Source organism: Alosa sapidissima, chromosome 5 (genome assembly GCF_018492685.1).
Source record: "Alosa sapidissima isolate fAloSap1 chromosome 5, fAloSap1.pri, whole genome shotgun sequence".
In the NCBI taxonomy this organism is placed as follows: Eukaryota; Metazoa; Chordata; class Actinopteri; order Clupeiformes; family Clupeidae; genus Alosa; species Alosa sapidissima.
The window spans coordinates 32,569,378-32,594,683 of record NC_055961.1 but is presented as its reverse complement, the minus strand read 5'-3'; the positions used below and the strand labels follow the sequence as shown (position 1 = coordinate 32,594,683).

At 40.7% G+C, this 25,306-nt stretch overlaps 1 protein-coding gene across 1 annotated transcript in view; it reads right to left on the bottom strand.

The window, feature by feature from the left end:
• bco2a (beta-carotene oxygenase 2a) overlaps positions 1-23,721 on the bottom strand; it is a 44,825-nt gene extending 21,104 nt beyond the window's left edge. Inside the window, exons 1-8 of the mRNA XM_042091815.1 lie at positions 23,578-23,721; positions 22,181-22,367; positions 10,932-11,143; positions 9,390-9,505; positions 9,193-9,295; positions 1,847-1,975; positions 1,367-1,527; positions 1,066-1,233 (exon numbers count right to left, since the gene is read on the bottom strand). Of these exons, the coding sequence (XP_041947749.1) occupies positions 1,066-1,233; positions 1,367-1,527; positions 1,847-1,975; positions 9,193-9,295; positions 9,390-9,505; positions 10,932-11,143; positions 22,181-22,367; positions 23,578-23,605 (1,104 nt within the window). The 5' untranslated portion in view covers positions 23,606-23,721. The remainder of the gene's footprint in view (positions 1-1,065; positions 1,234-1,366; positions 1,528-1,846; positions 1,976-9,192; positions 9,296-9,389; positions 9,506-10,931; positions 11,144-22,180; positions 22,368-23,577) is intronic.
• Positions 23,722-25,306: the final 1,585 nt, after the last annotated feature.

Genomic DNA, 25,306 nt, shown 5'->3' with positions numbered 1-25,306 from the left:
AATGATTGCGCAGTTCTTTTGTGCTGGTAGTTTCCACATTTGTAAACAAGACACAAATCCGGACACAGTCCACTTGTATCCTTCTAGACTTTTATACGACTTCAGCGAGTCACCGGAATAGGACGAAGGGAAGTTAATTAAATAGTTGTAGATGTCTGGGTAACCGAGCGCTGGCAGGGCTATAGACAAAAAAGTACACCTGGGGCATTGTACGGATCGCTACTGGAACTGAATTTCAGTTTCAGCCCCTTTCGTTCAGAAATTTTAAAATAAAGATGTTTTTTAATACTTAAAAATAACATTTGATAAATGAACCTTACATTTTCCAGTAGCCATAGATGTGTAGATTTGAACAAAGTCTGGTTTGGTTCTTAGCAGGAGCATCTACTGCCTTCAAAATCCTATTTTCTTTACTGTGCAGTCGGAGTTTGGTGCTGGGCTGGTGGGTGGCCACTCACACGGCACATCTTCGTGAAATCAAAATTCCACCGGAGCTCCAAGCGGATTTGTACATACAGCCTTACAACACTGTATGTTTACAGCTCTTCGAGTCACGGTAAAATGTAATTTATGGTACATAGCTCATTTAGATACACGTATGTTGTGTGTGCTTGCGTTTTTAGGAATCCGCCGTATGGGTTTGTATAGAAATGAATAGCCTATTAAGAGATACACGTAAAAGGACATAAATAGGTGACTGACTTCGATAGCATAGGCTACAGTATAGGAAAGAGATACGCGACTTTCTGCTTATCCTGTTTTAAAATGGGTGGTACTGGTGATGTTTTCACAAGTGAGGGCGTGTCGAGGTGTAATGCGGAGAGGCTAATGGCCTGACAGTATGAACACAAACGTGTCAGGGTCATTAAGGCTTGTAGTCTGGGCTACTAGGTGGCCCCTCAAATTACCCTAGCCTGGCCTGGCTCGACGGTCTGAAGCCAGCTATTATTCCTCTGTTGCTCTTGTTTCGTGAGTAAAATCTGTTTGATTTTCATCTTGAGTTGTGTCCTACATTTGGGTCCAATCCTTAGCAGTGTGACAGAGAGTTAATATAAGAGGGCCTACCTGGTCCAAAGCCTCCCCTGACTTGCGCAGGTTCTGGAGGTTGTAGACGTTGATGGCCTGGCCGTCATCTGAGGCACACAGGTCCAGCATGAGGAAGCCGTCCTGCTCAAAGGCATTGATCTGGTGGAAGGTGGACATGGCTTTGGTGTGGTACTTCACTGGACTGACCTGCAGAGACAAACAAGAAACACAAATACAGTTTTCACAGCTCAGAGAAATGAGGTGGAATGTTGCGTGGGCAAAGAAGTTCTCAGCACTTTTGTTAGTTGAGCTGATACTTCATGCAGAATTGGCTGCTTACCTGGCCAGTCTGTTTGTGGATTAGGTGGAGGATAGTCTCAAGTTTGGGGTCCCAGTAGATGGCATCACTAATACCCTTTCCTGTCAGCTTAGCTGTGAGAATCTTCCAAACGTTCATTTTAATAGGCTGTTCAATGAACAACACATAGTTTTCTGACATAGCTGCAAAGGACAGATGAAAAAACAGCACTTAAGATTAAAATGGTTTAAACATGTTGTAAGTTATTATATGAATACAAAATGATAATGCTAATACATTGTAAATTCTTTAAAGGAATATGATTAGCATATCTGTTAGTTAACAAGAACATGTGGAATGGCCAAACGATTTGATGGTTTTTCAATGCTTCTAGACTAATATAAAAAGTTTCTCAGGTTTCTAATATCTAATCAAAATCATTTGTCATAGATTAGGTTATACATATAAGATATGTTTAAAAAGCAAGACTGTGGCTATAGAGGGGAGTTGAATGAGCTTTACCAAAGCTGTGGTAGTAAGATGGCCGGCTGTTGTCAGTAGGAGGGATGGAGCACAGAACCTTCGCGCCCTGGAGAGTGTCATTGGCTGTCTCCCGCTCAGGAGGAACGCAAATAATGTTGTAGAAAGTACCTGGGGGTGGGGTTCAAGTTCAAGTCATTTCAAAACCTCAATTGACAGACCAGGGTACAGGCCAATGAGAAAACAGGGCAAAAGGTAAGATACATTGCATGTAAATGCAGTGGACTGTGTTATCCCTGTGCTACCAATCTTGCGAATTCTGGGCGACATTACGATTTTGTCCAAACGCCGCAACTTTTCCGCAAATTTGACCAATCATCATAGTTTCCCCATGAAATTTCACCTACAACAAGTCCCTCGCACAGAATATTGAACCAGACGCCGCACTCAATTCCAAACTCAGAGACCGCCGTAGAAATCAATATGAAACATTGAAATTACTAAATACTTATTTGGCTATTAGTAATTATGCAGGTCACAGAATATGAATTATTAAAAAGATATGAACTTACTTTGAATTCCAAAATATATGAATGTATTGAAACATATGACATGATGCCATCTCTTTAGGGGCTGGCTGTTGTGGTGGATTTCTATCGAGGGTGGCGAGAGGGCCCAACTCTAAGGTTAAGGAGTATAAAAGATAGGCCGCAGCCACTTTGATCTCAGATCTCATCGGGGGGCGCCAGCTGATGACATCTCACCTCACCCTATTGCTTGACACCTGGTCTGGACATCGTTTAGGCTGGACTATCACTGCAATACGGTGAATAAAGATCAACAGTCTTCAGAGATTTCCTGTCTGCATTGTCTCCTTCGGACGCCTTGTCCCAGAGTGCTAATTAGTAAATAGTAAAGTGATAAATTGTTAATTGGATTCGGAAGTGGACCAGGTTTTTCCACGACACTCTTATTTAGACAGTTCTACAAAAGGTTCTACTGCTTTGTGAATTAGCCTACCCCAGCCAAAGCATTTCTTCATTTAGCTACAAATAAAGTACTTTGATTTTTTGTAATCCTGTACTTTTTATTTTTTTGTTTTTTTTAAAGAATATAAAGATAATCAGTGTGATTTTGGTCTTATTACCCTTCATTGCCCTCAATCAAATTTTATATATATATATATATATATATATATATATATATATAAAAATCCCAACTATTTTCTCAATTTTCACCTTCTCCTGCAATTTCTTTGCAACAAACGCCTAAAAACACTGCAAATTCCATCGCAATTATTTACAAAAGTTGCCACGACATCAGCCATTTTAGGCTGCAACAATCTCAAAAAAGAGATTATGTATATGAAATGAGTGGTCTCAAACTAGCTAGTGAAAGTGTTAGCAGCTATACTACCAGCTTACTACCCTATGGGTAATTTTCATATTTCGGCCAAAATATGCTATGCTTTTATTGGGTAGCTGTTGATTCTTATGTAGCCTAAGTAAACACTATCATGGTAGGCTGCCATCATCTTTAGCGACTATGCTGTTAGGAAACGGACCCCATATGACTAAAGTCTCATTAAAACACACTACAGAGGTTGAGGTATAACGTTTGTGTTGTCAACATACAGAGTATGCTTACTTGGCCTACTCATTTCTACATCATTCTGGCCTATAAATGAAAGCCACATCTGTAGCCTGGGGCAGGCTAGCCTACATGAATCAAGTTTTCCAGTTGTAGTATATCGTGATTGCCCCCCCCCCCCCCCGCCTCGCTTAACTTGCTGACCTATGTCAATATCACCTGCCTTAAACTGAAATGAATGAAAGACAGAATGCTGCTTTGTTTGCAATGAACCATCAGCTTGATGGTGCAACATGACCTATTTAAGTTGCAATAAACAATTCTAGACATTCCTTGTTTTTGGTGGAACTGTTTAACTTGTTTCTTTGCTTTTGTCTTTTAGGTTCTAGACCAAAAGTATAAACTAATTTCGATTGGCTGTTACGGGCGAACAGTTTTATATTTGAAGACAAAAAGGGATAACTTTTTTGAGGCTTGGACTGAAGATTATGTGTGTCAAGTTTGGAGTAAAACGGAAAAAAATTGTGACCTGCGAAAATTTAGTTTCACTTTCGCTAAAATCCAATACCATACAATGTTGACTTGGCTTGGTGAAATTAATCATGGGGCAGTCCCTAATCATTGTGCCAAATTTCAACTTTTTACCAGACGGTTCTATGGGCTGCCATAGACTCCCATGGCAGAGGAATAATAACTAGATGTACCGCATAGCGGTACAAAATATGACCGCCGCTCAGTCCTGTACATCCGTTCCGCGAAAATAAATCACACTAATCAATTTGTCTCCATCTTCTACTCCATCCCCCACTCTTGAAACTTTTGTGTATGCTTGTTTGGCATGCCTGTGTGTGTGTGCGGGCCGCACAGAAAGTAGCCTACTGGCACTGCAAAGGTGAATAGATTTGTAGCACTAGCCAAAAAATGTGTAGCATTGTTATAAAACCTTTAAAATCTCTAAACAATCACAAGTAGGGCAGTTCATCACAGTTCAACTGGACCGATGAAAGGTCATGTACACCTGTAGGCTACATTGTATTTTGGAAAAGCAACAGCTATCAAGAAGAAGGGGTCATGCCATGGATTTTTGCGAATGCTTCTTCTTCTACATAATGCAAGGTTTTAGACATCTTTAGTTCTTATGATATTCAACTTTATTGTCAATGCACAAATTAAGTACCAGTAGTCTAAAACGAAATGCAGTTTTACATCTAACCAGTGGTGCAAATAACTGACATGTCCAAAAGGGCCTTCATGAAATGCGTTGCTAGACTGTTCATACACATTTTAACGGGCCAAGTTGAAGAGCATGTCCGTTATTGTTCGTGCAAATAGGCTGATTCATGTTCCCTTGCATTTTTCAACTGTGAGGTCCATGGTTAGTCTGACTTTCACCAGACCAAGCTCAATCTTTTAAGAAATCGAAAAAGAAATCGCCGGCAGATCAGGCTGGGTTCACCCAGCCTATCCATGGTAGGCGCCCAATAGAAATATTGTTTAATTTTGCTTTTGAGATATCCACGCTCTGGCGTCCCCTGTGACGTGTTCGCCCCCCAGTTTCAGAGCTATTCTAAATGCAAAAATGCATAGAGGGAGTTATGACAAAACCGTGACTGTTAACAAACTAGATCCTAATAGAAAGTTGTTAGCTTTCCTAAGCTACAAAGCTAGGCCTATTACACAACATAAATTGTCACTATGCTATGCTGGTGACCCAAATAAAATCTCCTTTGGGAACCAATGGCTTACAGCAGTGTTTCTCAAACTTTTTTTCTGGGGACCGACTTTTTAAAAATGACAGACTATCGCGACCCAACTCGTGACTGTTGTAGTTAACAAACTAGATCCTTATAGAAAGCTGTTAGCTTTCCTAAGCTATATAAGGTATAAGGAACCAATTTGTTAGCTTAGTACCCTGGGAGTGAGACAGCTATAAGTTAGTGTCTTGAGAGTGAGACAGTTGTCTGCGTGACTTTGAGTCACTCCTTAGAGCAGTGGTTCTCAAACGTTTTCTTTCATTCCCCACTTTGATCAAGGGGGCATTCTCGAGCCCCACCTGTCCCTCATCGCTCTAAGAAAGTGGTAGGTCAAGCTTAAAATTGTCAAATTTATTGAAATAATGACAAGTTCTAAATATATCCTCTTCAACAGAGTTAAAATCAGCTGGTGCTGCAGATATAATAATAAATAAATAAATACATAATAACACACATATTTCTGTTTTCCAGCAACATATTAGGAAGCATATACAATGTATTTGTACAATATATTCAATGAAATAGCAACTACCAAATACCAACATGCTGCATTAAATGAATCCATAATCCAGTCATACTGAGCACTGCTGGTTTATTTTTGAAATAAACTTTGCAGGGATGTGATGTAGGCCTACTGTTTAACACATGGGATCACAAGAGTGGCTCCCGAAACGTTTCAGCGATTTCGCTCAGAAATCTCAAAGGCATAATACTGTCGCGATCGAGGCGCCTGTCCCATACCTCAAGTTTTTTTGGTGAATGCAGTAATCTTATTTGCTAGGTGAGGTAGGTGCTTGTCTTTGCCTTGTAACTGGACATTTAACTCAAATGTATCGCTAAGATATATCAAATATATCGCTAAGATAGGCCAGTTTCGTCAAGAAATGTTAGTGAACGTGCTTGCAGATTCAAACAGCGCTCTTCCTCCAAGAAGAGGCGACTCGGAGCTCAAACACGCGCGACAACACTTTACCTCGGGAAAGCCACCTTGCCTCGCTGTGAAACAGTACAGCCTTTTGGTCAGCTACCATCTCTTCGCAAAGTGCGGAGAATAGACGCGCTTTTAAGGGCCGAGTTTTGATGAAATTCATCACTCTCACAACAACGTTCAAAATCTCATGTAGGGGACTAACTAAGCTGCCTTGAAACAAGCGCTTCCCTATGAATAACACAGTGTGTCCATTGCGCATCGGGTGCTACCTGGGCCTAGGCTACAAATAAAAAAAACTCCTGTTTTTCACGTCAGTTCGCGCCCCACCTGGCATGTCTCCGCGACCCAGTAGTGGGATACATTTCACGCAGCTGCGTGAATCACGGAAAGTGCGAATGAAGTGGCCACTTCTAAATGGGACCCACTAGGCTACAGTAGCTGAAGGTCTGTGGCTAAGCAGCCATAATGAAAGTGTTATCATTGTTTAGATACTTCACACACATGCTTTTAATCGCATAGACTACAACTACCAAACTGGAATCAAAGCACCCTCTCACACCCTACACACGCACTTCAAACAAACACACAGGCGTCTCAGCAGAGACTTTCTAATGATGAGACACAGCACTCAATAGAAATGCATGGGGTTAGTTTGTAACGCCAATATGGCCGTTGACTACGCATATCCCACCCCTTCCTTGGCAAAACGTCGACATGTGAATACATTGAGCCAATAATATGGTGGCCATCTGGTGGACAAACTACGTCACACCAATACTGGAAATGCAGCCTAAATGATGATGAATATTCGGTTTTCCTTTAATCCTACTGAATTTGTAATTATGTATCAGCCGTTATAATTGCCGGTACCAATATGTGGGTACCTGTGTGTGTGTGTGTGTGTGTGTGTGCGCGTGCGTGCCTGTGTGCGTGTATGTGTGTACGTGTGTGTGTGTTTGTGTGTATGTGGATGTGTGTGTGTGCATGTGTGTGTTTCTGTCTGTGTGTGTGTGTATGTATGTGTGCATACATGTGTGTGTGTGTGTGTGTGTGTGTGTGTGTGTGTGTATGTATCTGCGTTCAGATTAAACAGAGACCCTCGTTTGTTCCAAAATAATAAATTATAAAAAAGAATCATGTTAAACAATAACTTGACCAAAAACATAATAATACTTAGATCTGACAGGTTTTGTCAAAATGTAACTATCCAAGGCACAGAGTTGAGAAAGAGGGTGAGAGATTAGCCTATAACAATTAATTAGGCTATCTAATAAAGCCTCATAAATAAATAACTACCGCATAATCCTGATTATGGCCGGGGTCTTTTATTTACTTAGGCTGCGCAAAGCACAGGGCTTTATTTGGGGCAGTTGATATTGAGCAGGCCTTTATTTCTACGTGCATTTTATTGTGAGACATGCGTTTCGTTTGGAGCGCATACCGCTATCAAAAGCAGAAGATTTTCCGTTTGGTTTTGGATTTAATTTACTTTTGGACAGTTTGATTATATTGCTCAATGTTGGGACTGATGAGCACTGAAATCTGGGGGGTATTTGATGGCTCACTATTACATTTCACCCGCTGTTTATTGCGAGACAAGGCAGCCGCTTTCATTCATTCAAAACGTGCGCTGTGCTGTAATAGAAACCTTATTGCGTAGCCTAAATTGAGTTCGAATTGCATGATTTACTTTTTTATTAAATTCGTAGGCTGGAATGCCTCCAGTCGCGGCAACAATTGTGTTTAAATGTAGTACTAGTAGCCTAGGCCTACTGCATTAGCCTCTGGCAAGCTCAGAGGGGGACGGCAAGCGACTGAGCTTGAGAGCGACGTGTTGGAGACCCATGGTGTAGGACAACGACTTTTCATTGACAACAAGGTATTAAACCAACCAACAATATAAAATATAAGTTTTAAACTTATTTAAGAGTTAAATCGAAACAATGTCTTCTATTGCTCCTATACCGACCCTACTGGTAGGCAATTATTACATCGCAGTGTTTGCAGTGAACTAACGTTATCGTTTTTTTTTTAAACGATAAAATGGTTCCACGCCACACTTCACCATGAACTCTTCATAAATCAAATGGAAACTGGTATAATGTTTAATTGCTGCCACACAGTGAAATTAATTTCATTACTTCAAGACACACTACGCAACGCAACCTGCATTAGTTTAATCGACAACAAATTAACGTGATCGACGAAATTCTTAATGATCAATTATCAATCGTCGATTAATCATGCCCATCCCTAATGTATGTGTGTTTGCGAGAAAGAGTGCGTGTGAGACAATATCCTCTTGCAGCAACCCTTCGCTCAACACCACCATCTACAGGCCAATGAGTGTATAGTCACTAAATGTACATATAACCTATTTTTTTTAGGATGAAATTCTACGAAACGTGGCATACCCCCAGAGGATGTCAGGTTAATCATACACATAAAATTTGGTGCAGTTCTGAACATCTTCACTGAAGATAGGGGCGATTAAAGCAGAATGATGATGCATTTTCATTTTTTACCGGGGGGGGGGGGGGGGGGTGCAAATCACAAATGAGTGATTATGGGCTAGGTTGATGTGGGCCCTTGAGACCAACATACCATACACATGTCTTCATCCTCAGTGCCACGGTTCAGGTAGTTATTTAGGAAAAACTGCAAACTAGCTATGCTTCGCTGCTTGGCCCCCAATAATAAGAAGCCAGGAGATTTCAAGATAGTGGATTCCATCCACTATAATTAACAATTTCTTTACTGACTGTCATATACTCTAAACTAACACCTACCTAGTAAGTGGTTTTCAGAAATACTGTAGGTCTATGTAATCTGAATAATCATACTATAAGTAATTTGTCATTTGTATTTCTTTTAACTAAAACAATGTTTTACACAGAAGCCTTTTTGCATTGGTACAATGGTGAATTAGTGGAATGGTAATTCCTTAATTTTCTAGTTTATATTGCACATTTTCCAACACAGTGGCTACTCAAAGCGCTTCACGTAGACGAAGGTTTGCACATCATCATGGCATGGTCTGTGTAGGAATGATTGGGGTTTTTGAGCAAAGAATCAGGTGAAAACCTGTAAGGTTTTTTCCTGCTGTGTTTTACCTTTTGGGCCATATGAGTTGCCCATGTTGTAGACTGTGCCATCAGGATCAGTGTGTGGATGTGCAGTCGCTCCATTCACAGCAATGAACTTGCTCCAGTCCACCTTACAAGAGCAATGTTTTGTTAAACTAACATAGCACATTCCTAAGCACTACTGACGTTTCTCTGTTGATGTTTTGAAAAGTAAATATTTGTACCTGCTCAACAGTTTCCAGAGTCCCAGGGTCCACCTTGTGTATAAAGTTGGTCTCGGTGCTGACATAGTAATCGCCTTTGTATTTGACAAAGCTTACACTTGCATTGTCAGTTGGTTCTTTGATGAGAAAAGGAAAAATGACATTTTATTCCATCACAATGGAATGATGTGATTCAAAACATAGAAATGTTATTAACAAGTTGCTACACACATGTTGAATATTGGTGTTTTTCCTTTAAATATTCTCTTGTCACTTTGTCTAAGCCACAGAAACGACTGAGACAGAATGTTTATTGGAAGCAGACAGAACGCCAAATGGTGTACCTAAGTAATTGCTCCCCCAGTGTTTCCCATACATTGACTTATTTGTGGCGGACCACCACAATATCAACATTGACCACCACACAATGATTTTCCTGGTTGTACTAAATTGTGCTTAAATCTGGTTAGAATCATAACCACACTGCACTAATTTGTTAAAAACTGTTGCATTCAGGTTAATTCTGCAAACCTACCACCACAAATAGAATTCAATTCTGTGGGAAACACTGGCTCCCCCCATAAGAGACATCCTAATTAAATCTGCCCAGGAAGGCCATATCACTACACCCCCACGGGCTTGCTCAAAACTCCACCAATTAACGTAATTGTGCTCTCAATCAAACTTTGAACTTATTAACTACTGTAAAAAGACCCTAGGTTGTTTTTACTCTGGTGTTACGCTTTAATTTAACCTCACAAACAACTGAGAATGGGCCTCCATATGACACTGATATATTTTAAGAGAAATCCTGTAAGGAAATCCTCTTTCCTTCTCCTCTTCTATTGTGAGGTTGTACGTAACTGTACACGTGTCCTTGCAACATGGAGGTCTGACAAGATTCCAAGTTGTGGTCTGTTATTTATTATTGCTTGTGCAACAGCAAATGTTTCAATCAGGAGATTGTCTCCACAATTTTTTGTCTCTGTAAAATCTTCTAAAAATGTATTGGACACACACACGCTTTTGAATTCCTTTGAAATTAGGTTATTCAGAAGGTAATTAAATCCAAAACCCACATATGGTCACGATTCAATCAGCATGAAAGTGAGGATTTAACAGATTCCCTCTGTGTCCCACAGACATGGAAATTCTTCTCAGGCTTGTGGTGTTATCTAGAATGCATGTACTTAAGATTTATTGTGCCCAAAACATTTTTACAGTTTAAGTAGTCTGAGAAATTCTGCCTTGAATCACAACAGAATCAGGACTGTGTGTAGTCATTGTCCAAGCTAGAGCAAGAATTTTGCAAAACCTGAAAGGCCTAACACAGGACTTATAGGACATTTTCAGGATTTGAGTATTGGGTGGAACATATGATGATGAAAATGAAGGCCTTGGGGAAACATACTCCTATTCTGTACCACTCACTGACAAAACAATTAAGATCACAATGACACTAACATCTGCAATATTCAACAACACAGTTGCGCAATAGAATAAGCCCCATTGGGCATAACAGAAAATAACCTATTCTGTAGCAAATGCAATGTCATCACTCACTGATCCATTCAAAGCGGGAGAGAAAGCGTAGGAAGATATTCTTGCAGGGGTCAGGCAAGGCCACCGTGCCGAACTCTGAAACCATGATGCGGTCATGTTCGCTGTTCTGTTTGTACGAATTGCTGCGCAAGAATCGGCTCTTGTAGGACACCTGCCCATCCTCGATCTTGAACTGGTGCATGAGAGCCATCCCATCAAACCAGTGGTTGTAGCTGCAGGGAGAAAGTGAACAGAAAAAGAGGTCAGTCAGATAATGTGAGCCTAAAAAGAATGGGTCAAATTAGCTTTCATTTGCAGACCATTATTTCTGATAGAGGATTCTATATGTTTTTTGTTTGAATAGTGTTCACACTATTCATTATGCACTATTTAAGCCAGGGATGTCAAAGTCAAATACATTAGAGGGCCAAAATAACAAATTCGCTACAAGCCGAGGGCCGGATTGGTTCAATGTTTATTAAAACATATTAACATGACTGCATATAACCTATTGAACCAAGACGTGTACTGTATTTTATTTAATGATTAAATGAATAATGACTGTGACTGAAGTGCGGGCAAAGTTTGCACAGAAATGTACGGTTTTTCCCATCCTCACCGACCTTGTCATAAAACTTGTTTAAATGATCATACGATGCCTCCTTGCTGCTTTGCCGTCTACATCAGCTTTTCTCGAACTTTTTTGACCTGAGGCCCAGTCAAGGCATACTTTGGGGTCATAGGGCCCACCTACATGAACCCATGAACCCCTCCTCCCACCCCCCATCAAATTATCATAATGATATCACAATTATTATTTTTATACTATATTGCTATACATGCACTTCAAAACAGTCAATGTTTAAAGTGCTAAGATTGTTCACAAAAGTTTGTGAAAACATGCACATCAGAGTACTGCTTTACTAATGTAAAATATAATTAGGCCTACAATAGTTTCATTGTTTTTGCATTGTTGCATGATGCTTGCATGAGAAATACTTCTCAAAACAACAGCAGTTATATGGGTGCCGTTGTTTTGGGATGTTTCCGTCATGCAAGCATCATACACTGATAGAATATTTATATGCTATTTAATTACATTTAATTTGAATGCCTCAATGTAAGGATTCAGGAAACACAATACCAGCTTTTGTGAATGGTAAATGGCGGATCAGATAATGCGTAAATCACTGATCTGGAGATCTTTAACTATTTTAAACTAAGAATAATTAATAGCTTTTGGCTGACTTTAATACGTAATGCCAAACAGTGTTTTATATAGTCTGTGCTCTGTTTTTTATGGAAGTTGCATAAATCCACGTCGTTCTATTAAATGTCGTTTCATAATTAAATAGCCTTCCAATAGGTTGAAGCTTAGCTTTGCTACCAACGTGCACACGCATGCATTGAATAAACGCTCATACCACGACTTAATTCTATGCCTCTATGTTTGATGACACCAAACAAGTATTTCCTACTAATTGCAGAAATGTTTGTTTTCTTTTTCTGTCTGCGGCTCCTTGATCAATTGCGCAGCAAATTATCAAACGATGACCCGGGAATAATTTCACTCTGCAGACCATTGTCCACATTGCGGACCGCGGCCCATAGTTTGACAAATAGGGAGGGAAAGTAATCTCATCGCCATCTAGTGGTTGCGTTCCTAGAGTTTAGCGGAGTGGATGGGATTTTTTTTTAGAAAAAATATATCTTAATTTAATGCCTTCCATATGTTAGGCACTGGGGTCACCTCTATTGCTTCAAGTGGTCATACCTTATTTTTAGGATCAGTTGAATTGTTTTGAGTTTTTGTCGTAACATGGTGATAACAAACTACAGTTGCATGTGACGTCACAGGTTTGGGCGCTTAATCTCTAACTGATCAATACAGCAATTTGCTTAACTGGCTTACATATTTTTGTAATAACGGAAGGTGATGTAAACCGCGTGGTGATAACCTTTATGTCTGGATAACTGGTGTTGTGCTTCTACTCACATGAAGAGCTGGCAGTAAGTGTTAAGTGGCAATGCTAACCAGGCTAATAAACAAACCATGCTACCGTGAGTAACGTCGAAGGGTAAAGTCACGTGGCTTTTTTGTAGTTCGTTTATGAAACAAAAGGAGCAATTTCGATTTTTTTTAAATAAGGCAAAATATGGTCTGACATTTTCACAGTTAGAAGATTATTACTGTATAGACACTGAAAAATGTTTTTGGTGGATAAGATCGCTGATTTGGCTTCACAGTATTTTTTTAAAAAATAGGTCTATGGGACTTAACATTGGAGCTGCTCTTCGATAGGAACGCAACCACTTGGGGCGCTGGAAAAAACGAAGAGAAAATCCAAAAAAAGTCAAAGGTACAAGACTGTGTACATATTTTCATTTCCGAGTGAAGGAACTACTCATCCCATAAACCACCGCGCCTCACTGAATAATATAGGCAAAATCGGCACGATTTATTTAGCCATTTCCAACCGGCGACAGCACGCGAACCCTTTCCTCCAAACAGTGATTTTTATATAGTGAATGTGCAGTTAATAGCAGTTATTTCAGGAGTAATCGTGTAAATAATAGTGTTTTGATATTGCATTTTGTATTTATCATCGTGTGTTTTATACCGTGTGTGTGTGAAAGCGGTTAACGTGGCAGTGCTTCGTAACGTTACCTGACATTTAGGGATGGGCAAAGCGAGGCTTTATGAAACACTGAAACGTTTGAAGCAATTCACCCCTTGCAAGTGACGTCACGTTTTGTTCGCGCCACAGCAAAATAGCCTAGTGGACGGCAAGAACACGAATCAAATCAATGGGTTGTAATGGGACATATCGCACAGCTAGGAGATTATAGTGAGATTTAACCGTAGTAATGCCCTTCCATGACTGTTGGCTTATTGTTTGGAATACAACAACATCCCATGTTCTTGCATAGATATATTTTGGTTTGTTTTCTTTGTGTTTCGGGAGTATTTCAACCACAATTGCATGCTTATCTCCTCACTGTATGAAGCACAGCAGCGGTTGCTATAGCAACCATAGACTTAGGCAAAGTCTTTGGCAAGATCGGAATGTAAACAGATAATACCGTTTAAGTTTTTTTTTTATTTCCTATTTCTTTCAATTCTTTAACTTAAAACATGTAAGAAGTAAGTTTATTCGCTGGGCAACGTACAAACTGACGAGTTACATTAGCCCTAGCACTATGAGCTACGATAAACGTTAGCTAGAATAGCTAGCTTCTAAGTGTGGCAGCTAGTTATTATTTCATGTTCTGATATGACATTCTTAACGTTTTGACTATGTTACAACTGATAAAAGCAAGACAAATAAAGTAACCAAATCGCTTTGCAATATTTTAGTCCAGAAATACTTATGGGTGTTCATGTTACCACCAGTTTTAATAACTTTACATTTGCGATCATGACCCATTTCATCTAACAACACCACTGGCATCTTCTTTGACTATCAGACCCCAAACAGCAATACATTGAACTACAAAGATGTTATAGTAATGGTGTTCAGTTCATCATAATCTTTATGACAATGTAATTTGCCGTCCGTCTGCCATCTTTTTGCCATCCAGCATGGAGCCGTCACGTGACTTAAGTCACGTGTCTGCAAGGGGTGAATTGTGCCGAAGCTTTGAAACAATTCCGACACCTCAGAACTGTTTAGGGTGAAACAAATCTGTCAAATGCTTCGTATTGGAGATGTAGTCTTCAAAGTTCGTGGCTCGCTGTGTTACCTGTGTTCCGTCTTTGTCAAAAGCTAAGCAGCATGCCGTTGGTCATTTACTGGATGGGAGACCACATGAAGTCACAATAAGTAGTCAAGTCGAGTCGGCTTTTATTGTCAATTTCTTTACATGCACTGGTCATACAAAGAATTGAAATTTCGTTTCTTACTCTCCCATGCAGACATAGACATGCTTTAAATACAGACATAGACATACTATGGACATAGCCATAGACAATAAACATTAAATTAAGTAATTAATAAGTAGAATCTTATTGCTGCCACTATGTGTTCTCTAAATCACTTTCTTCTTATAGACCCTTTCAACAATAAAAACAAAAACAATGCTTGAACGTTCTATTTGGGCCCCAATCTACTTCCTCTGCATTAAGATAACATATGGAATGTTAAAACGGAAGTCTTGTGGGGCCAACTATGATGCTGATAATGGAACTCTCTTGAAAGGGTCCATAAAAACTCTCTGACTCTTCTGAGGGTTTAGTTGAAACTGAGTGATTAATGGTGAAGTAAGAAAACAAACAGATACGATCTGAAACAATACCTTACAAATCAAACGAGGATCGAACCACATTTGAACAGCCTGGGCTACCGTGCAAAAAACACCCTCACTAACCACTACACCATCATGGTTATTGCTTAAGAGAAAGCTACACTATTAATTGAACGCGCGGGCACGCCTGCCGACACCGGTGAAATGCACCGAAGGTTCACTTAACTTTGGTCACATGACATGGGGATTTTTAACGATGTTTCGAAGCAGTGGTCACATGACATGGCTGTTTTGAACCACGTTTCGAAGCAGTGTTTCGAAACACTTGTGCTTCGAAGCCTCGACACTGATTCGAGACGTCGGTTTCGAAAGTCACACCCCTAATGTCATTACATAATAGGCCTGTCAAACTCGATTCCTTTTAAGGATCCGGGTTATTCTGAGTCACTCACTAAACTGATCCGGGTTGAACGAGTCACTTGAGTCACTTGAGTCAATCCTGATTCAGTCCTACGTTCAAGCAGTGCCGTGGGGTGCTTCATTTTGTTAAGTGCCTTCTCATGTTGGATGTGGATCCTCCATGATTTGAAACCAGGTTTTTGCAGCACTTGCATTTAGCCTTTAGAGTTTTGCTCTCCTGGTCAAAGTGCATCCACACATTGTTCATCTTTTTGGTGCTCATGTTCAGAAACTTTGATCGTATTGACAGAGAGGGTAGCCTATATTATAATAATTAATTATTTGTTGTTGTTTTGTTAACAATAGAAAAGTTTGCCTAGGTCTAATGCTACTCTGCTACAATGTTTATTACCACTACTACTAATAGTAGGGTACTAGGAATCTATTCTAATAAGTATTATAGGCTGCTACTAGGCAACTAATATTACTATTAATCATGGCTATACTGTTAGGTAGCATAATATAATATAATATAATATAATATAATATAATATAATATAATATAAAATAGCCTAATATAATAGCATCAAAACCTCCACCCACTCACGGGAAAGAAAGCAGTTTGAGCCAGACTGTTTATTTATTGTCTTAACCTAGCCTAAGCAATTGACTTTCAATGTAGACATAGCTACAGGAACGTAGAAATGGCCTGCAGTGAATAAATAATTATTATTGTTATTATTATTATTATTACTACTACTATTCTCATTAGGCCTATTATTATTATCACCTTGACACGAGTAGAAACTAGGCTACTCGCTCGTCTACAGATCCACTCATGTAGCCGGCTGATTCGACTGACTCGCACTCATAACAACATAACGTAACCGGTCCGCCCGGCTGATCCAAATGACCCAGGTAGGCTACTCAAGCAACTCCATACAGAGCTTGCAATGTTTCGGACTGTCTTCGCGACCTAATTGCATTTTAAAGTAGGCTATGCGTGCAGAATATAATAATGTTATTTCAGAAGTGAACGCATGGCTTTTGTTGTGGATTTTCTTTTAACCTTGACGAGGAGTTACTCGCTCCTCTAAAGATCCACTCATGACAACGTAGCCGGCTGATTCGGCTGACTCGCACTCATAACAACAACGTAACCGGCCCGCCTGGCTGATCCGACTGACCCAGGTAGGCTAGCCTACTCTCCTTACAAAGCTTGCAATGTTTCGGACTGTCTTCGCGACCCAATTGCATTTTAAAGTAGGCTATGCGTGCAGAACATATGTTATTTCAGAAGTGAAAGCATGGCTTTTGTTGTGGATTTGCTTTTCACCTTGACGAGGAGTTACTCGCCCCTCTAAAGATCCACTCATGACAACCTAGCCGGCTAATTCGGCTGACTCGCACTCATAACAAGATAACGTAACCGGCCCGCCGGGGTGATCCGACTGACTCAGGTAGCCTACTCAAGCAACTCCATACAGAGCTTGCAATGTTTCGGACTGTCTTTGCGACCTAATTGCATTTTATAGTAGGCTATGCGTGCAGAACATATGTTATTTCAGAAGTGAAAGCATGGCTTTTGTTGTGGATTTGTTTTTCACCTTGACGAGGAGTTAGGCTACTCGCTGCTCTAAAGATCCACTCATGACAACGTAGCCGGCTGATTCGGCTGACTCGCACTCATAACAACGTAACCGACCGCCCGGCTGATTCGACTGACCCAGGTAGATACTCAAGCAGCTCCATGAGCGTGCAGTTTGGACTGTCTGCACGACCTAATTGCATTTTAATATGCTACATCTATACACCAAATCTAATTATGTCTAGGCTACATATAGAACATTGAATGTTATTTCAGAAGTGGAAAAATGGCTTTTGTTGTGGAATTGCTTTTCACCTCGAGGAGGAGCTAGGCTACTCGCTCTCGCAGATCCACTCATGACAACGTAGCCGGCTGATTCGACTGACTCGTACTCAACGTAGCCTAACCGGCCGGCTGATCCGACTAACCCGGATTGCTACTCAGCCGCTCCAATCTGAGTCTCATGGTCTGTGAGTCTGCAATGTTTCCGGCTCTGCGGGAAGTTAACCAGTTATCTCGGACTGCCTGCTCACTCAGTCGCTTGAGTAAATTTGTGGAGTTGTGGTTGCCTACAAAATTGTTACATTTTTGGCAGCTACGATGGCTAGGGCTAGGAGGCTAGCTAATGTTGCAAGAGGTTTGTGTGTGGCGCTGTTTATCGTTTTAGATTGAATTGTAGTAGGACTCAACTGATCCGAGTTAATGATGCTAGAGACTCGCGACTCATGGGTTCATTTAAAGACACGGGTGAAAGATCCGAGTGAATCACGACTTAAACACCTTTATTACATAATGCAGCTAACATTAGCCTACATGCTGCAACACAGGTATGAAATATATTATGTTTTAGTGAGTGTCCAAAGGGTGAACGCCACTTTAAATCGGGTCACATTATTGACTGTTGTGTGTCCGAGAGTCAGTTTGTGGGTTTTGTAAGGGCCAGCATGAGGGACAAGACCTACAAAGTTGTGAGTTAAGCCAGAGACTTTCTAATGAGGAGACACAGCACTCAAAAAATACTCCATAGAAATGCATGGGGCCAGAGCCCGTCTACGGAGAGCCTTGGCACTTCCTATTAAAGGTCCAGTATGTAGGAAATAATGGAAAATAAACAATAACCATTCCAAAAATGATCACCATATGTTGTCAGAGAGTGAGGAAACACGATGAATTGAAGTAATGGCTTATTTGACAACTGTCACGTCCCACTGTCTAGGGGTTTTGTGGGACATTAGCAAATGATAGGAGATGGCAAAAACTACTGCGGAGGATCAATGCAAAAATATTTATTTACAAAAATATAAGAAAAAGTATTATAGAAGGCATTTTTGGAGCAGGCAGGAGCGTCGGAGACAAAACTGCTGGAATGCGTGGCTTGGCGAAGCAGCGGAGCGGCGTAGCGTGGCATGGCAGCGGCAACCCCAAGCAAAATCCCAAAAGCAAGTGAGCGAGCGAACGAGCGAGCTCCCGGATGACGTCAGCCGGCACCTTTTATAGGCCGGCCCAGCAATTAAGCCCCCTGCTGGACTGTCTGAAACACAACAGAAACATACACAGAACAGACCAAAGCAAACAAACACTGATAAAACATACAGGGACGTAACAACAACATTACTCTAACCCGTGAAACCCTGTAAAACCCATGAAAAAAAATCAGTTACGGGGCGGAATCTCTTGGAATTTTCGTTTATGTTTTGAACGATTAATTCTAGAATAGCGTATTAATAATGGGCTAGCGCGTCCTCCTATTTGGGTTGCCAAATTAGCAAAGGCCAACTGTCAACAGCTGTCAGTTGTAGTCATGAACGCCTACAAGAGGCAGGCACATTTCCAAAATTAAAACAAGAAACAAATTAAGTGGACATCGGAGGAGCTTCCTGAGATGGTGACGTCTTCGTCAACCGAAGAATATCAAGTCAGACGCAGAGCTGGCCATAGTTCTCCACAACAGGTAGCCTATGCTAAACTTCATCTGCATCGCTAACTTCAGCTACATATGTTACGTTGGTTAGAGAGGTATTTTTTGTTTTCACTGTTTCCGTAATGTGTAGCTGGGTCATGGTTGGAGAAACGTTAAAGCAGCTGCAGGTCAACTAACGTTAGCTAAGTCTTCATTACATCTGGCAACCCAGAAGAGGCTCGCGTCTGGTAGTCTTGAGAACATTCACCAGTGTTTTGATTTTGGCCAACAGAACGTTCGGTAACAATCCTACAAATCGCACCTTTAAGCCTCATTGTATCGACATTGGTTGCAGTTCCATTAGAATTCCACTGGGGGTGATCGCGGGCGAGTGCAGGTTGAATGGGGGTCTATGGAGCTAGACGGCTAAATGTATCTCTTTCACCTCCTTGTCGTAGAAGAATCGTAGATTTTATTGTAGTTTATGCAGGTTCAATATAGATTTAAGATCTAAAGTTGAATTCATTTCATTTCTTACAGGTTGGGTCGTTGTTGCCCATATCACACTAGCATTGTGCTAATGAATGACGTCATTGACATATTTGAAAGGCTTTTTAGAAGACTTACGTGACTTCAAAAAATATAACAATCAACAGTGTGTATTTTCTTTGCCTCTCCTAGCGAATGCAACATTCAAATTACTACTCAAAAAATTATATCCAGAGAAAAGTGGATATTGAGGGGTAAAGCTCCATAGACCTCCATGCATTCTGCACTCGCCTGCGAGCGCCCTTAAGTGGAATCTGAGGAGGAACTGCAACCAGTCCAGAAACCGGAAGTAACCAGACAGTGCCAATTCTCTTCCTATTAGACATTCTTTGATGGGGCTAGTTTGTCACGCCAATATGGCCGTTGTCTACACATATCCCACCCCTTCCTCGGCAAAACGTCGACATGTAAATACATTGAGCCAATCATATGGTGTGTTGTGAAGACATCGTGCCAATCATGTGTTGTGATCTCGCCGCTGGAGCAAGATTGGTGTCGTGAAGCCTTGCGCACGCACAGTTCGACCCAAAGACTGTGCCCGATGAGTGCCCATAAAACGTTGGTATATGGCCGCCGAGTGGAGGGACTTGCCTAAAAGGACTTTGGTTAAGCAGGGAGGTTGGTAACGTTAATGCTGCTAGCAGTGCTAGTTAACATTAGCTAGGCTACTGTAGCCTTCATACTGTATGATTCATATCAATAATTAACCTAGGAATACTTCGTGCATTTAATGAACATTTTGTGTAATAATTCACGGCAAATTAATAAACTGAATATGGTGGTCCAAGAGCAGACCATGCACCAGTCCATGCATCAGCCCGACTGAGCAGTGATGACAGCATAGGATGAGTCTGGTAACGTTACGAAGCACTGCCACGTTAACCGCTTTCACACACACACAATATAAAATACACGATAAATATAAAATTCAATATCAAAACACTATTATTTACACGATTACTCCTGAAATAACTGCTATTAACTGCACATTCACTATATAAAAATCACTGTTTGGAGGAAAGGGTTCGCGTGCGGTCGCCGGTTGGAAATGCCAAAATAAATCGCGCCGATTTTGCCTATATTATTCAGTGAGGTGCGGTGGTTTATGGGATGAGTAGTTCCTTCACTCGGAAATGAAAATATGTACACAGTCTTGTACCTATTTTTGGATTTTCTCTTCGTTTTTTCACTCGAAATTATATGTTGTATGCTTATGAGTTATGCCGTAGCCTAAGACATGCTGTAAAATTCTTTAGATATGGATTTTTCCAAACGTTAATGGGACAAATGAATGGGAATCTTACATCCGGCACCTAACCGCATTTTGGCTGTGGGCGGGACTCATAGACAGTAAAAGAAATGGACGAACAGACTCCGTCGTTTTCAATGGGAGGGCACCGAGTCAAATAGAACGATTTTTCAGTTGGTCCCCCCAGTACTGCGCAGACTCACACTTAACTTCGTGACGTTAGCCATCGAACTGAATCTTGTAACTCATATGATAGATACACAGAAATTCTTCTCACACTTCCTTCGCCTTCAAAGTCATCAAAGTTAAACATTTATTTATGTATTATTATTAATATCATCCTCACCAAGTCGTGTTAATGTTGAAGCTACCACACATGATCATCTTCAAAAACAGTCATGCTAAAACAAAACAAAAAAGTTATAGCCTTGAAGCTAATCTTCTTTCCACTTTTCCGACCTACGGTCAATCCATCGAAAACCATTGAAATGATTAGTGCCGTTTTTTTTTAAATTAGGTTTACTTTTTTATTATTATAAGCCTCTGTGTAATGCTTTACCTTAACATAGGGTCGTGTATGCTAGGTTTTGCTTATGAGTTACCGTCATAGACAGTTAGGTGGACTGAGCTTCTTATCCAAACAATACGGTTATCTCCCTACGGCGCGAAAGAGAGATTACGTCAAAGCTAGCTTCCCTCCAACCGAACAAGCTAACCATTCTTCTTACGGGTAACCAACGTTACGGACGAGGTAGTGGAGTCTGTTTTGCCTTTGTAGTGTTTATGTGGATTACACAGAAGCTACAATATCGGCACAGGATATATGTTATATGAAGTTATGGTATTTCAAAAAAATCCTAGAATGAATGGACTTCTATGGGAGTTAGCAGAGAGATGGTCCCTCCAGCCTACGTCGATTCTTCTACTTCCGGGAATTCGCCTGCCCCCTTGGCGGGACTGTGTAGCTCTTACTTGCGGCGCCGCAGTGAGTTCGTGGGCTACCATTGCATTGTGGGAAATGGAGTATTGGTGCGTGCAAAACAGCAGCTGGCGGCTGCGGGCCGGTTCTAATACTAATCAAATATCATCCCGGGGGCCTTGACTTTGACATGTCTGATTTAAGCAATATGAAAGGAGTGGCGTTAAAGGATATCTCCACGGCTGGAATTCGGCTGAAAGTAATTACATAATGCATAATGTAAAATTAGCCCATGATGATGAGCCTGAGGTATAGGCCTACTGTACCTTGAAATATAGGCTAGGCTACATGACAAAAGTTATAATATATATGTTAATAGGCACACGAATAACAAGGAATGCATTGGGTTCTGACTCCTTACTGTTCATTGCCAAACTCAAATTTCCCTGGTCCATTGCGGAGAAAGTTCCCTCGAATCCAGGTAGGGATGGTTCCCTTCACTTGTGTGGAGATGGGCTCTGGTATCTCCTCCACTGAGCACACAAGATTTGCAATGCTCTGCAATCCATGCCTGTCTGTTTGACAGGGAAGCTTACAGTGGTCCTCTCCTACAGATGGGAAAAAAGACACATGGTCTGGCTTCATAGTAACAGTGTAGCCTTTAGTGACAATTAAAGGGGTTTACACTTGTTAATGATGCTATTCTGGTTGTCATGGGAACAGTCAGGAACAGCAACTTATGTCAGAATAAAGATTATTTGAAGACCATGGAGGAATTGTTGTGACTTGATATGTCTTGACTATGAAACTCTTGCTTTCCATTGTTCAAAATTGTTTACAGTAAGTGCATTGGACAATGACATGGACTTCTCTAGAGACACTGGTACTGTTGCTGCATGTCAGTACACAAATGCACGCACTGTCTAAATAATGCTGCCCTGTGCATTAGCCTTTATCATTTTGGTTATATTTTCATACCAAGCATCCTAAAGTAGCACACATATAGCTTTCATGCCAAGCAAAAGCACAATAAACAATCATCATAAGTGGGTAGTGCAAAGTTCACAACTCTGAAATCTTTTATGTTAAAGGAACCGTATGTAAGAAATGTATTTCAATTAATCATAAAATGGCCCTGATATGTCACTAGACATTAAGAAATCATGTTCATTTCAAATACTTATATCACTGACAATAGTAGACCGGCCAGGATATTGTTGCAGCCCTCAACTGATGTTGATGTTGTGTTTTGTCATGTCATGTTGTGTTTTGGCCTGATGCGCCACTCTCCACTTATCTACTAATAACAAAGTCAGTAGTCTTTCGGCATGTGGGTTGGCAACCTCGGGTCAGGGGGGAGAGGGAAGGGGGAGGGGATACACCGCTCTACAGTAATTTGAAAGTGATTGCAGTACCAGTTTTGGCCACAATCTTACATATGGTTCCTTTAACGCTCAGTGGATGTAACAATGGTGACTATGCTCCTGTGATATCATGAGCACTCCCTCTATATTTTAAATAGGTCACCAACATGAAACAAAAAAGCAGTTTGAACATTTCAAATATAAAATCAGACATAGAAAAACTGTCCTGCAAAAGGGCACGCCACATATCAAGTCAATGGACATAAATGACAGCCACCTAAACACCACCTGGGGTCTTTCTGTACTGACGCTGCGACGAGTGTAATCAGCATGAGCTGCACTATTTCCTTTTCAAGCGTAGCTTACACAGCTGCTGGCTTCACATCATGCAAGTGCACTAGAGGCTGTTTACAGGGTAAAATGGTGATGATGGACAAAACAAGGTCAGTCTTACCCGAGGTCTGGATCTTAGTACAGGACATCTTGTGGTAGGTATGAGTGGCAACTGTATTTCGACACTCACGTCCTCTTTGAATGTGACAGGGAAACAGAGCTGATGCCTGCACTTATTCCGCGCTCAGTAATCAGACCCAGGCAGAGATGTTACATAATGTCCCAGGGGGAGGGCAGAGCCAAGGAGGGGAGGGGCTAGGGAGGCCCTCCACTAACAGCCTCTAGCGGACACAAGCTGAACAGTTAGTCCAAAGTCAGTGACTGCTACTCTTGGATGAAAACTGGCTTTACACACACTACAGTGCATGTGCTTATTATATTTCAGTTATGTTTAAAAAATACAGCAGCAATAATACAAACAAAAAATTGAATTTCCCATTCAGTTCATGTATTTACTGAATTTGATCACTGAATGTATTATGCCAGAAGTGGATGAAATCCAGAGCATTGCTATACCACTACCAGTAGGCTAGGCTACTGAAACGTGATGAACAACTAAGGTCCACAGACAGTGGTCCTCTATGTCTGGGGCTCACAAGGAGGATTCCGGAAGCAAAGGGGATCAAGATTAGTTTAAACACAAATGAGCCTAATTTGCTGTGACGGTTTTTCATGGAATTGCCCTATACACGCATTTGCATAGAAAGCCTTTTCTCACACAAATTAGAGTAGAATGAGTCAAGAAACATGTGGCATTTATATTTGGTTTTAAGTGAAGTGGCACTTGTCCACAAATGGAAGTAACAAGGCCCAAAGAAAGCCTTTTCACATGTGACTCTGACTGGAAATCAGACAGGTGTCTCTGATTCAAGTCAGTGTTGCCCATAGACATTGTCAACCAGGGCTTCGGACACAGAAAATATGGGTTTCTACGGAAACGTGATGTCACACTTTAGTGAAGGCACCTATTTATTATAACATAGGCTAATTTATTATAGGTTTGTTGTTGTTTTTTGTGCTTTTTTCACATTAGTCCACAATTTCCATTTCCAACAAGCCCATACGACTCAATCACATACCCTCAGTGCCACTGCACTTTGCTAGAATTACTTATGAGCATAATGTTTGTGTTTCGAAGAATAACATGTGCTTCCAAGAAAAACCTTCAACTATAAATACATGTTGTATAACATATGGACCACAGAGCAAAAAAAATACAGCGCCCTCCAGAATTATTGGCACCCCTGTAAACCCTATACACAAAATGTAAAAGAAGCATTTTCCTATTTAATAGGCTATTCAACATTAATCAGAGTTCAGGTTCAAGTAGTTTTATTGTCCTATTCATAAAATTAATTATAATGAAATTCTAAGCTCAAGAGCCAGCTCAGAATAAACTAAAAGCAGTAATTAAGGTGTATTTTGTATGTGTATGTGGGGATTATACCATTGATCCTACACATCACAGAGATGGCCACCACCATCCTCAAACTTAATTTAGCCTACATCTCGGCCATTTCTAGCGTGGGGCAACTGTGTGAAAGTTAATAATTAAAATATAGGCCTACATTCGGCCATTTAGTCGTGTCATTTCTTTAAACAAGCTAGTTTGTGGGGCACTTACCCATTCCAGCTGTCGTCAACTTCAGACTAAAAAGCTTTTGCTGTTCTGTGTAGCTCATCAGAATATTCTATACATTCTCAATAAACAAAGCCACCACGTGGCCTTGTCACGGAGTGCGCTTCATGTCAACAGAAAATAAAGCTGCACATAGGCCTACATCATGTTA